General features: G+C 38.3%; 1 protein-coding gene across 1 annotated transcript in view; it reads left to right on the forward strand.

Annotated features, from left to right (window-relative positions):
- The window catches only part of LOC131229905 (uncharacterized), a 95,251-nt gene that overhangs the window by 10,909 nt on the left and 68,703 nt on the right, over positions 1 to 15,639 (forward strand). Inside the window, exon 4 of the mRNA XM_058225986.1 lies at positions 13,959 to 14,024. Coding sequence (XP_058081969.1) covers positions 13,959 to 14,024 — 66 coding nt within the window. The remainder of the gene's footprint in view (positions 1 to 13,958; positions 14,025 to 15,639) is intronic.

Raw genomic sequence — 15,639 nt, forward strand, 5'->3', positions numbered from 1 at the left:
TAATCGCTTCTAAACTGTCCACCAACGAAGTTACAATAATCACTTGTAGACTGTTTGTCATTAGAAGACGCTTCATAATCAACATCACACTACCCGATCAGATTTAGGCAACCACGTTTAGAATAGTAAACCCCTTATTGGAGTAGCCTTCAAATAATGAAGAGTATGGGAGACAACCTTAAGATGGTGAGAGCATAGAGCTCGCATGAACTGAGTAGTCACACTGGGAGCATAGGCAATTGTTGGGCGGGTTATTATCAACTAGGTATTGTATTCGGGGATGGGAGGAGTCTCTTGTAAGCCCATTGGGACTTCTGTTCTATGTCCTAGATGAGTCCTTATCATCCTTCTTTTTGCAATATATATATATATATATATATATATATATTATTTTTTTAAATCCTTAAAAAAAAATTCATATAACTTCCCACAACACGAGCATCAAGCCATACTCTGCTTCAATAAAGGAGCGTGCCATCATAGTTTATTTCTTGCTCTCGTAGGTTACGGGCTTTTGCCAATAAAGTTACAATAATCGCTTCTAAACAGTTAGCCAACGAAGTTACACTATTCGCTTCTGGACTGTTTGTCATTAGAAGATCATAATCAACATCACACTATCCACTCAGATTCAGGTAACCATGTTTAGAATAGTAAACCCCTTCTTGGAGTAGCCTTCAAATAATGAAGAGTATGGGAGATAGCATTAAGATGGTGAGAGCATAGAGCTCGCATGACCTGACTAGTCACACCGGGAGCATAGGCAATTGTTGGACGGGTTATCACGAGTAAGTAAGCTTATCCACCATTTGGCGATACATGTCGGATCATGAAGGGATTCTGAATCCTTATCATGAAGGCAATGATTAACATAGAGAGGAGTATCCATTGGTCGAGCACGTGACATACTTGATGTATATGATGACCAAGAACATATTTCCTCTATGAGATTTCCCCCCTTTTGACTGAGCAACCACTATTCCAAGGAAATATTTCAACAACCTCAAGTCCTTTATAGTAAATGTATAAGCCAGGAAGGACTTCCCCCTATGTTACATCGTGAGGACTATATCGCGATGAGTCCTTATCATCCTTCTTTTTACAATAATTTTTTTTATCCTTCAAAAAAAAAAGAAGAAAGAAAGAAAGAAAGAAAGAAAAGAAATTCATATAACTTCCCATGTAACATGAGCATCAAGCCATAATCTACATCAATAAAGGAGTGTGCCATCATAGTTTATTTCTTACTGTCGATTGTCGTAGGCTACCAGCTTCCGCCAATAAAGTTACAATAATCGCTTCTAGATTCTCCGCCAATGAAGTTACTATAACCGCTTATAGACTGTTTGTCATTAGAAGAACTTTCATAATCAACATCACACTACCCACTCAGATTTAGCTAACCAAGTTTAGAATAGTAAACCCCTTCTTGGAGTAGCCTTCAAATAATGAAGAGTATGGGAAATAACCTTAAGATGGTGAGAGCATAGAGCTCGCATGAATTGACTAGTCACACGGGGAGCCTAGGCAATTGGTGGACGTGTTATTATCAAGTGGGTATTGTATTCAAGGATGGGAGGAGTCTCTTGTAAGCCCATTGGGACTTCTGTTCTATGTTCTAGATGAGTCTTTATCATCCTTCTTTTTTGCAATAATTTTTTTTAATCCTTCAAAAAAACAGAAGAGGAATTCATATAATTTCCCACATAACACGAGCATCAAGCCATACTTTGCTTCAATAAAGGAGCGTGCCATCATAGTTTATTTCTTACTCTCGTAGGTTATCGGCTTCTGCCAATAGAGTTACAATAATCGCTTTTAGACTGTTCGCCAACGAAGTTACTCTAATCGCTTCTAGACTATTTGTCATTATAAGATCCTTCATAATCAGCATCACACTACCCAATCAGATTCAGGTAACCATGTTTAGAATAGTAAACCCCTTCTTGGAGTAGTTTTCAAATAATGAAGAGTATGAGAGACAACATTAATATGGTGAGAGCATAAAGCTCGCATGAACTGACTAGTCACACTGGGAGCATAGGCAATTGTTGGACGGGTTATCACGAGCAAGGTATCCCGTATCAGTATCGGTTGGCGTAACGGTGCCCTCTGATACCGATACGGATACGGGGGTGTAACGGTGATACGGAGGCGTAACGGCCCGTAACAGTGCAAATTTTTTTTTTTGGCCAAAAAAGTATGAAAAAATATGGATTAAATCCGGAATATTCTAAGCATTCCAAATATGCATTTGTTTATAAATGGTGGTGTAATGGTGCATGTTTATGGTGGTTTAACGGTCCACTCTTTGGTGAGAAGTTGTATCGGACTATCTGATTAAATTTTGAACCAGGTAACTTGAATTTGACTACAAAATTCATATATTTAATTTTCTAAATATCTAATTTATATACTTAACTTGATATCATTTCTCCCAATAGTTCTTTAAAAAAATGAAATTAAATTCAGGTAGATGGCGTTACCAATTTGGGGCTGACTTGGAGGACCAATCTATGCTCCAAATCAGCCTTAAATTTATGCAATTTATTGTCATTATCTTACTTATGAATTGGTGGACGTTTATTGGATAGTTAATCATGAAAAAATAAAATCAAAAGGCCCTATTTTAAAAAATAAAAGTCCACAAATTAACAATTAAAACTATTCAAACAATTTGATTTTGGCATTGTGAGTTCGCAATTGCAGTCCATAATTTAATTGCTAAATTTTAAGTTAATATATGTCTCGTGTACAATTTTTTAAGGCTCGAATTAGGCGGGACTCGGATTGTGAAGTGTAGCACAAGTGTCAAAGTTTTTTGGGCCCCACCCGTGATGAATGTGTTATATCCACATCGTCCATCCATTTTGCCAAATAATTTTAGGGCATGAGCCCAAAAATGAGGTACATCCAAAGCTCAGGTGGACTGCACCATAAGAAACAACAATAATTAAACGTTCACCATTAAAAATTTATTGGGGGCTACAAAAGTTTCAGATCAAGCTGACATGTGTGTTTTCCCTTCATCCATGCCAGTGTGACCCAATTAATAGGTTAGATTGAAAATATACATTACGGTGGACCTTAAGAAAATTTTAATGGTGAGCATTCTATAATCACTGTTTCCTATGGTGTGGTCAACCTGAGATTTGGATATTACTAATTTTTTGGATCCTGACCTAAAATGATGTGGCAAAATGGATGGCCGACATGGATAAAATATATACATCATGGTGGGGCCCACTCGGGTCTGATCAGATTGGATGGAAAATAAACGTTACCGTGGGCCCTATGAATTGTTTAACGGTGAAAATCATTATCTCCACTGCTATTTTTGGTGTGGTCCAGATGATCTTTGGATATAATTCATTTTTTGGGTAGTGCTCTAAAATGATCTCTGAAAATAGATGAACGGTGTAGATGTAATAAATACATCACTGTGGAGTCCATATAACTTTGATCTCCTTTGAACCGTTCGTACAACTCGGAGCTCGAGGAGTGTTAGCGCTCGTCTTAGCATGACACGTACCTACAACAGCTAGCTGGTGTGTGGTACGCCTGCAAATAAAAAAAAAGGGAGAGAGGGACACCGAAAAGAAAAAAGAGGGAAAGAAGAGAGAAGAAAAAAGAGGGAAAGAACAGAGAGAGAGAGAGAGAGAGAGAGAGAGAGAGAGAGAGAGAGAGAAGAGGAAGAAGAAGAACAGGAAGAAGGCCGTAGCCGCAGCTGCCTGAGAAGAAGAAGAAGAAGAAGAAGAAGAAGAAAGAGAAGAAGAAAAGAAAGGAAAAAAAGGTAAGTTTTTTTTTTTTGCCGTTTCGACCCCGTATCGCGTAAAGGTGTCGGTCGTTACCATTACGTATCGGCCAATACGGCCATATCGTAATGGATACGGGACACCTTGATCACGAGCAAGTAAGCTTATCCACCATTTGGCGATACATGTTGGATCATGAAGGGATTCTGAATCCTTATCATGAAGGCAATGATTAACGTAGAGATGAGTATCCACTGGTCGAGCACTTGACATTCTTGATGTATAAGATGACCAAGAACATATTTCCTCTATGAGATATCCCCCCCTTTTGACCAAACAACCTCTATTCTACGTAAATATTTCAACAACCTCAAGTCCTTAATAGGAAATGTACAAGCCAAGAAGGACTTCCCCTTGTCTTACGTCATGAAGACTATATCATTTGCATGGACAATTAGAATGATCGTGAGTCACCATGTCTCTTTATAAACATAGAGTGATAGAGGAGCTTTGAGGAAATATAAGAATTGAACTTCTCAAACCAAGCTATAGGAGACTACTCATGACCATAACTTGCTTTCTTCACTTTTCACACTTTCCCTTCCTTTCCTTGTGGGTGGAACCCATGAGGTAGGTACATGCTTACTTTTTCCTGAATTTTCCGTAAAGAAATGCCTTCTTCACATCAAGTCGATGAATATACCAGTTTCGAAATGCAATGGTGGATGGAAGAACCCAGAAAGAGTTTGAAAGAACCCACAAAGAGTTTAATTTTGATATAAGAGTGAACGTTTCCTAATAGTCCAACCCACACTATTGGGTAACTTTGCTACAGGAGCAAACTTCTCCTAATAGTCTACCCCATGCTGTTTGGTGAACCCTTTCGCCACTAGACATGGTTTTCTTCTAGTCATTGAGCCATCTGCCTTATGTTTTAGGGTATACACCCTTTTGCGACTAACAACATGTTTCCCAAATCCCATCTTCCCCATCTCTTTAGAGCTGACATCTCCTTTATTATTGTTGCTTTTTAGTGAGGATCAACCAAAGCATCTGTAAATTTAGAAGGAATGGAAACGTAGGATATGTGATGGGGACATTAGAGTACCTACTCGGGTGTACCAAAGATGGAGACGACCACCCATATGAGCATTACTTTCTTTGTGGATGGGAGATGAGCTCTAGATGGGGCCCGCCGGACCATTTTGAAGACCCCACATGCATTGGATGTGCATCAGGAAGACCCTAAAGCATGTGGATTGCTTAGGAGACCATTTTAATCATAGGATTTTTATTTCGTGTCGATCCGACCGTTGGATCTTGTCAAGTAGGCCATTGGGCCACCAGATCTTGTAGATCTAGGCCCCTTGTACTCTGTTCTTGCTTTCTTTATGTTTTTTATTATTTTTAGGATTTATTTGATGGTTGAGATCGATAATAAATGTTTTAGTTTTCTTAATTTGGATGATAGGCCACTTCACTTAAGTGAGTGGTATAGTTGTAATCATGCCGAATTTTTAATTTCAAAATTTTAATCATAAAAGCACAGGGGATGTGGAGTTCTAACCCTAGTGGTATTATTGAGAAGAAAGAAAAAAGAGAGAAAGCTCTGTTGTGTGAATGAATTTTTCTCATTGTGTTTTAGGGTTTGTTAGAAACCCTAATTTCCAATTGAATTGTATAAGGGTAGAAGCTTGTTTGGTGGTGGATTCCCAAAGGTACATCCTTCCTTTTCATCTTCTTCGAAATGTATTCTTCTTATTACATCCTTTCTCTCTCTTCTTCGAAAGGTATCCATCTTCTTCTTCTCGTCTTCCTCTTTTCCTTTCCATTACAACCTTCTAAATCCTAGATCCATTGAATCCGTAAAAAGCCCATTCTTAAATTTCTATCAATGAATCCAAAACCCTAATCAAAATCTGAATTTTTTTATTTTTATTTTTGTGAAACTTTCCCAAAACCAGAATTTTGCTAGCATCATTATCTATCCACGTGGTTGTTGCACTACCCACACTGGATTGGAAGTCCTTACTTCCAAGTGGGCTACTCTTGAATTATTTTATATTTTCGTGCACCGTGTATGTGAAAACCTAGAATCTTCATGTTATAAATTTGAATTTCCGAATCTATTATGAGGATATGCTTGATTTTACACGATTGATTGCTGAAATTAATGTGTAATTGATCTCTCATCTTGCATCCTAGGATAGTTTCCATCATCCTGCATCAATATGGAAGAAAGATATGCTTTAAAGGAAGGAGGGGTGGATCTATAGGACGCAAAATTATTGATTGGATGTGATGTAGATGATCGATGTGCTTTTCAAAGAACAATTGGTAATCCTAGAGGCAAGGGAACTAAACCAAAAGATGGATGATGGTCATGAATAATATATGATGGCTTATCCTTGTCTTTCCTTTGTATCATAAGGAATTTGCCTTTTCTATTGATTCTTATGGATTGGCTTAAAAATAATAATAATAAAAAATATCCTGAAGAGGTATTCAACTCCAGGATTAATTGAAAAAGAAATCTTTATCAGTTCTACCTCCTATTTTTCATGAAGAGAATGGATCTTTTTATCAAAAGATAAAAAAAAATCGGTTCAGATTTCCTGCGGAAATAATTTGGAAGATCCAAAACAAAAGATAGCGGTATTTACTGGCAACCTTGAGTTGCTTCTGTATAAGCTTGGACTGTTTATCAATAGGACTTACCAGCCTACCAGGTAATTCCCGATCACAAGGATTTGTAATAAACCATCACGAGATGGAGTAATGGTAGTTCTTTGTGACAAGAAACTACATTACCAAAGAACTTACCATCTTTAGAGATAGACATTTTTTTAGGCATTGGACAATAACAATTATACCCCTTTTGAGCATTTGAGTACCTTAAGTAGGCAATTTAAGAAATGAGGTCCCAACTTATGTTTCAATGGTCCTAAAACACGGACAAAACACACATGCAAAGAGTTTTAGTGAGAATACATGAACACTGTGTTTAAAAAGCTTTAAACGATGGTTGTTTGTACGAATAAGAGTGCCATCATATTAATCATGTAGGTAGCTGTGAGAACTGCCTTATCCCAATAGACTTCAGGAACCAACATTCTTATGATGATGGATCTGGTACATAGTTGCATGCATTGTTTTTTGTATTGTTATCGCGTAATGTATCGCACCCTTGGGATTCGGATACATATTGGTTATCATATGGTATATATTGGGTGTATCGCGTAATTTATTGCTATTGTTGGGAAACATGGGAAAACATTGGGAAATTGGTCGATTTTTTAAAATAAAACTTTAGAAATTGTTAAAAAAGACACCAATACACACTTACAAATTAAAAAAAAAAAAATCACAAAAAAAGTGCACATAATAGGTTTCATCTGTATCGGGTCCTAATATTCATAAAATTTATAAATGTAAGAAGACACGTATGGAAACACAAGCATTACATTCAAAAGAAAAAGAAGTAGAAAATTAGAAATATACTTGTGGATTTCAAAAAAAAATATATGAATTTTTAGCATTCTTAATTAAAAATTATATTTTTCCCCAAAAAATCCTCAATTTGCCAAGAACGTGTAGATTAGGTTATATACATGTTTGATTTTGTATCTGGACACTGAGATTACAATTGATTTGGGAAAAATCTGGGAACTTTTGATTTTTTCCCAAATTTATGCAACTCGGGCCATCTCCTCCAAATCTCGAAATCATAGTTCCAAATCCATAATGTTTTATGCAAAACATGAAGAATCATGGATTTCTTATCATTTGAAATTATTTACAACATATAAAAATGAAAAAAAAAAAATTGAAATTAAAAAATATGCACCTTTTAGAATCCGGCCCCAAGAAGCTTCCAATTGCAATTTTGGAGAAATTTCGAAGATTTTCTTCCAACAATCTAGAGTGGACTGGTCAAAATCACCTTACGATGTACTAGGAAGAAGTGTTTTTTTTTTTTTTCTTGCAATATATATATATATATATATATATATAGGTTTTTGTGGTTTTTTAGGATTTTTCAGACAATATAGCATTGGTTTCCTTTTATCCCCTTGGACATCACACTTGGTGTTGATATATCGCACAATCCATTAAGAATTTATAAAAGGGGAGTGTGGATATATCGCATGATATCATGATATCCATGTTATATATCGTGATATTGTCCGATATATCGGATGATACCATGAAAACTGGATATTAAAGCTGCGTTTTGTATTTGCCCACCTGGGATAAAAGATATATCCTGGGATTTATCAGTGATATCGCAAGATACTGAAAACTCTGGTTGCATGAAGCGTGAAGTGAAACAGAACAAATTCTGGTACGGGTGCGGGAAGCTTCTCTTTCAAAATGTAAGCATAAATAGGTAGAAAGTGGGAGTGTGAGACTGTGAGTTGAGTCCGAAGCGGGGATTTGAAGTGGGAGCATCACCTAGTTAGAGGGATCCTGCAACTAAGGTACAAAGTCTGTTGTTGCAACGGGCCTTCATTTCAATTGCAGTTAACTTCTTAACTAGCAGCATAGGGAATGCAGATGCCTGCAATCCTAACAACTGATCCTATAAGGTGGTCTGCTCCTTAACCAGCTTTGTCTGATGTCCATGGTTGTAGGTCACAACACATGACTTTTGACGTAGTAGTAGGTTGAAACATTTCCATATTTGGTTTTAACTTATCCTTGAGGTTGCTAATAAAGCAACCGATAGAACTTTTCTGCTTAACAACACCATTTTGTTGTGTAATATTTGAATATATGGACAAAAAGTTTAGAGTTTTACACCATGCTCTAAAAAGTAAGGGCCTATTCGGCACTCGTAATAGCCTGTTAGCAAAAAGTAGGGCTATCATGATAGATAATTTTTCATTTGGCATTTTAATTGGCTATGCTCATAGCATAGTTATCAAAATTGGCGCCCCCTTTTTCTTTGATGATTGCAAAGAAATTCATTAAGAAGGCAAAAGCCAGGAAAACAACAAGCAGAACAGAACAGGGAGAGGGCAAAAAGACCTAAAAGCCTTTTTAGGGAGGGAGGGAGAGAGGGAAGGCAAAAAGACCTAAAAGCCTAAAAACCTAAAAAGGGAGAGCAAAAAGACCTAAAAGCCTAAAAACCTAAAAAACACAACTCAAGACAAAGGCAGGTGCGAAAGAGCTAATTGAAGATGGAGGAGAAGGGCAATCTGTCTAATAGATTTAGACTGATCAGCCACTCCTTCAGATGCCAAATGATCTGCTTAGAAACAGAAGCAGAAGAGGAGGCTTGATCATAAAAGTGGCGATAGTTCCTTTCTTTCCAATGGCCCACAAGGTGGCCATAACTGCTGTGTTCCACTCTGTCTTCGAATTCTTCTCGAGAAAGATTCCTTGCAAAGCAAGCGGAAGAGAGGGATCCAATCAGGCATGACCCAGGGGACTTGGAATCTGTTGAAGATCAAGGACCAGACCTCCGTAGTATAAGGACAGTGGAGGAAGAGGTGACGAATGGATCCCACATCGCCCATGCACAGAAGGCAGATATTGGGAAGCTTAAAGCCTTGACGGTGGTGCCCTCTTTTTTCTCATGTCAATTGCCGCATTATTCTAATAGCAGGATTTTTATAGGAATGAACCCTTGTTGTGTTTCCCATTGCCACATGGATGGAGGATGCATGCATACTATCTCCATTGTTCATCAGGTTTGTTGCCTGATGTTCACCCTAGCGCCCAAAAATGAGGCCAATCCAGAACTCTGGTGGGCCAGACCATAGGGAACAGTTGGGATAAGGAACCCACTAGTAGTTGTGCATGCAGTCAACTGTGCTGTGTGCATGTTGTCCAATCTCTTCACTTGACCAGCCATGCCCAACTGCATGAATTTCATGGTTTTAGGCATGCTTTTGAACTGTTCTCTATGGTTTGGCTCACCTAAATTTTGGATGGGTCTGATTCTTGCTATTAGGTCCAAACATGGGTTGGTGCACCTGATGGATTAATTGGATCACACGCACATAGGTCGTTCTCCCCACTTCAGTGGCATACACAGCTGGCATGCATAGTCATGCCCATAACTCAATGGCATAGTAATGCCTGTAAATTATGAGGGAAGGGGATTTATGTGTTTGGAGTGTGTTGGTTGGTATACACATACACGCATGCATCAAATTGTAACATGTAACCATTGTTTTATAATCTAGACTGTGCCCAATCATTTGCATCTCACATGTGGAGCTGTGAGCAAGTATCTAGTGTTAAATGCTTTGCACTATTCATGCAAGCATATACCAATATGTAATTTCATTGCCAAACACCATATATCTCGTATCTTCATTAAGTGTAGTCATCATAAAATAATCATATCCATATAACACTATCTACATAGGTGTACGATGTGCGCCAAACAGACCCAAGTCTGTAATCATGGCATAGATATTCCTTGGCGTTTGTCTAATTAGAAAAAAATGATTTGGGTACCAAACTAAGTAAAAACCATCTGTTGTGAACTGACAGTGTTGTGTACTAACAAGCTAACCAAAAAAAAAGAAAAGGAAGTAAAAACCATCTGATGAAATGTTTTGACATTAGAAGGAACTTCATCTACGTCAAAAATAATAGTGAATAAACAAAATAAATAAATTTGTAACCAAAGACTGAGGTAATTAGGGCAGGTTGCTGCATGTCAGAATGAATTAAATTAAAAGAACGTGAACCCAGTGTTCGAAATATCTGTATCGTGTTACATATTGCATCCTTGGGATACAGATACATATCGGTTATCGCACGGGACATATCATTTGTATCGGGTAATTTATTGCACTTTTTGGGAAACGTGGGGAAATATTGAGAAAATGGTTGAATTTTTCAATGAAACTTCAAGGATTGTGTTGTAGGACCGATGCATGAACTAAGTAACATGTGAGATCAAATAGCCGAATTAAGATATTTAACAAAAAAACACAAACATCGCTATAATCATAAAAAATATCATGAAAATTAAAAGAAAACCATGCATAATCCCAGCCTAAGCTACTAACATTGTAACACAAGATCATTGAATAAAAAGAAATTTGGATCTAATGGATGTAGGGACATCCAATTAGCATATGATATAGTCTATTTCAAAATAGGAAACCTAATAAACCTAGGGTGAAAATTAGAGTTTGGGTAATTTGGGAAAGTAGGAAAATTAGGAATTTTAGGTTTAGGGTTAGGGTTTTGGGGATGGAAGAAAGTGGTTTTGATATAATGATGATGGGAAATTAAAAGGGACAGGTGGGATTCACACGTGTGGCCATACGGGCACACTTGCGGCGTGGGGTGTATGGGTTTAGGTCGATTAGGGTTTGGATTGTGGATGGGTATGGAAAAGTAGGATTTGGGAGAAGACGAAGATCTGGGATGGAGAGAATGAAGAACTTAAAGAAAATACCTGGATGGAGGAGAAAAGTGAAGATGGTGTGGGGATATATGGAGGCCTTGTGCCTCCGTTGATGAAGATTAGCCTCGCACCAATCTTCTTTCCAAATCACATGGAAGTATCTTCAAATTGCATGAATATGGGAGAAGAAAGCAAGAGCTTTTTATTCTCTTAAAAAAATAAATCACAAAATCCAATGGGAGAGAGGTCACATGCCCCACTCTTTTTATAGATCCAAGAAGTTTCAAAAATTACAATAATCTCCGTCTTGTGAATCTTAGCGAAAATAGCCATAGTCTAAATAAAATCAACCAAAACACTTATAATGTGTCCAAATATAAAATAATAAAAAACTAAATCCTAAAAGATGATAAAGTCTAAAACTGATGTGGACGATCAATGATTAATGGCCCGATCAGGTAATCCATACGATCCAATGGCCCGATCGTCGTGTCCCTCGGATCCAACGGTCTGGATCACTCCATAAAGCAGCTCATGTGCATCTTCCTAGTGTGGGGTCTTCCATATACTTGGACATGCACATGGGGTCTTTAGCACGATCACGGGTACTCACCTAGCCATAGAGAAATTGGTGCGGCTCGCCGCCTCCTCTGATACGTACGTAAAGGTGTACGTGATGTGATGTCCTCATCAACTCTCCTATAGCACTCCAAAATGTTTGGATCTAAATGCTGTAGTTCATCCTTTGTAATCCACGCACTGTCTGAGATGGGCCTGTGCTTCCACTTGAAAAGGAATTTCTGAAATCCTCCACGTCGAGTGGAAACTGCTTGTGTATCCAATATGTCTTTTATCTGTTCGCTTCGAGTAGGCAAGGAAGGTAAAGGTGGTAATGGCTTGAATGATTGGTTAGGTAAGGGCCATGGATTTGGGACTAGGTCATGGTCTGTGGGAGGGTCTGTGGATGGATTAAAAGGTGAAGTAGGACCCTTGTATTGTACTAGATCTTCTACATTAAAAGTTGAGCTAATTCCCATGGTAGGTGGAAAGTCTACTGCATACGCATTAAGACCTAGTTTCTGCATTATTTTGTATGGTCTTGCGCTATGCACTTGTAATGTTTTAACAGCCTCATGCAAACCATGACATAATCTCCTACTTGGAATTCATGAAACTTGTGATGAGAATCAGCAAACATTTTGTATTTTTCATTACTTACATTAATTCGCTTCCTGACCTCACCATGGAACTCATGTGTGTGATGTGCAAACTCATGTGCAGACTCATATGGCCTATGGGATACAGATATAGGCATGAGATTTATAGGTTTTCTAGGTCTGTAGCCATGCACAACCTCAAATGGACTCATGCCTATGGACCTATTTATGGAACTATTGTATGCTAACTCGGCTATAAGCAAAATCGTATGGTATCCCAAGTTTGGACGTGATCACCTGCAAGACATCTAAGCAGATTTCTAAGACTCCTATTGATAACTTCAGTTTGACCGTCTGTTTGAGGGTGATAGGCAGATGAAAATTGAAGCCTTGTCCCCATCATGTGACATAGTGTCTTCCAAAAATAGCTCATAAAGCGTATATCACAATCAGATACTATGGTCTTAGGTAGACCATGTAAACGCACTACCTCCCCAAAGAAAAGCTTAGCCACATTGGAGGCATCTGATGTTTTTGAGCACGGAATGAAATAGGCCATTTTAGAAAAACGGTCCACAACCACAAATACGGAATCGTGTTTCTTGATAGTTTTTGGTAAGCCCAACATGAAATCCATACTAATATCCTGCCATGGAGCATGGGGTACTGGTAAAGGCGTATACAATCTTGCATTTTTCTTCCTCTTCTTTGCCAGTTGACAAGTCCTACACTGCCCCACAATCTTGGATACATCTTGCTTGAGACTTGGCCAATAAAATCTATCCTCCACAAGGGCAATGGTCTTGTCCCTCCCCAAATGACCAACTACCCCTCCTACATGAAGTTCCCAAACTAGGAAATCACGGAGGGAGTTGCGAGGAACGCAGAGTCTGTCACCTTTAAATAGGAACTCATCGATGATGCAAACCCGTGACTGTCGATCGACTGACCGTTTCTCAGTGACGCATGCAACTCATCAAAGTCTGGGTATGTAGGATACTCTTCTCTCAGCCGATCAAACCCAGTCACTTCCACTCTCATACTTTGGAGTAACGCCACTCGACAACTAAGGGCATCATCAGGTTTGTTCTCGACTTTAACCTTATGTTTAAGAACGAAAGAGTATTCTTAAAGAAATTGGACCCATTTAACATGCATAGGGTTTAGTTTCTTCTGGGAACTGAGGTAACGTAAGGTCTTGTGGTCAGAGAGCAAGATAAATTCTTTTGGTAATAAATAATGCCGCCAATGGTGCAAGGATTGGACGACCGCATGGAACTCTTTGTCATAGGTGGAATACTGTTGCTTTGACTCATTCAACTTCTCACTAAAATAAGCAACAGGGTGCCCTTCCTGACACCACATGTTTGTTGATAACAGCAGTTCTACTAGCAAAAAATGTTCACTGTCCATAATATTCAGTTTGTTGTACACCACATGTTTGTTGATAATGGCAGTTCTACTAGCAAAAAATGTTCACTGTCCATTTTATTTTATTTTTTCTTCTTATTTTACACACTTATACCTTCAACATTTGGGCTTGTTAGGAGGAAACAATATTTCCTTTCATTGCTGTGAAAATATGCATGGAACAGTATGGTTTGTATTTGATGCGTGGAAATACAAAGTTAGATATAACCTAATATGTTTGTTTTTGATTCCTTTTCCAAGACTTTGTCATCATCCAAGGCACCCATTATAACTGGCTATGCTGTTGGGATTCTGATGGGAGATAAGGTATGCTCTTGTATTAGTTTGACTCTTTCATTTCTTAGACTTCTAGAAATATGTAGTTACTGTATTTCCTGGTTCCCTTTACTGCACCTTGAACATTTGCAATGGAGATGGCAGGTCTTGGAAATGCATTGCATGATTAAATGGTTGCTTTCTGGTTTTCTTGGTCATATTTTTCCATTTTCATGTTGGTGCAGCTACATTCTTCATCAGACCTTAGTATGAGAACTTTGAATTGTATGTTGGGTCTGAGATCCGAGATTCCACAATCCGGAGAACAATCTGAGATCTTTCGATGGAAGCACATCAAGATCGTGAATGTACATCTATGGGACCCTGATATGAATACAGTCATACAGACATGGACATTATATGGCTGTGTCGATGTGTTTCCAGAAAAGCTTGTATATGGGTATGGGTGTCCCTCCAATATATGGGAAGGCTATCATTGTTCATAGTTCATACTATTTTAAAGATGAGATCATTTTAAAAGGTTGTTAAGACCAAAAGTAGTACAATCATAGTAAGGTACCTGACATTCATCTCTTCGTTAATTCATATTGTATTCATATATCTTTATAGTATATGCAACATAGCACCTGTTCTATATAATGTTTATGTTGTATTGAAAAATATCTATTAAATAGTTCCAATAATTGTAGGATGTTTCCATAATGCATCCTTATGTATCCCATCACCCATGTATCTTATCCTCTGGATATTGGCACTCCAGTGTAATACAAGTATCTGGGTATCACAGGTGTACACTAAACCAACAACGATAAACAGTCACCTTTATAGATTTGAGGAGAAGGTCCTCGGTGTGCAAGCAAATAAATAGAGAAAAAGACCCACACATTTATGTGGTTTCTTACAATGTGATTAAATTCATGGGGGAACAACAATTCAATCAAGGTGATCCTTGAGAGCCATCCTCTTTTAATATGAGAAAGCACAAAACCCTCTCACTTTTTCACACCTTACAACCAAGAGAACCCTGGGGTGCATCTCTGCTAATACCACCAGTAACTATTCTAGCAGCTTCTCTTTTGAAATGGGAGCTATTCTAAGGTGCAAAGGTGTTCACGAACATATTGTTTTGAGAACCATTTTTCTCAATACCCGAAAATAGGTCTTATGTGAAATGATTCTATCTCTCTCTCTCTCTCTATATATATATATATATATATATAGAGAGAGAGAGAGAGAGAGAGAGAGAGAGAGAGAGAGAGAGAGAGAGAGAGAGTTCAGAAGTGTCAGTTCTCATAGCGAGGCTTTAGGCCAACAATGTTGATGGCATGACCCCCCTTCCTTCTTTTCCCATCAACAGAAGTAGCAGTAGCCCCTCTCTGTCAATCTCTCCTTTAGCTCTGAAATCCTTCTCCTTATGGTTTTTGCGACCGGCTGTTTGCCAAGTAGGTTGAATGCCATACCTAACTTACGTCCCCCGTATGAGAACCTGCTTCTAATAGTAATTTCTTTTGGTACCTCCCAAGGAGCGGGAACTGCCATTGTAACCCTTCTTGAGCCAGACTTTGCATGAAAGCTGCCCCTCTTTCTGGGTCCAACACAACTGCACGAGACTCTTGCTGCACCATGCATATTATTGGGTCATCAA

This window comes from Magnolia sinica, chromosome 16 (genome assembly GCF_029962835.1).
Source record: "Magnolia sinica isolate HGM2019 chromosome 16, MsV1, whole genome shotgun sequence".
Classification (NCBI taxonomy): Eukaryota; Viridiplantae; Streptophyta; class Magnoliopsida; order Magnoliales; family Magnoliaceae; genus Magnolia; species Magnolia sinica.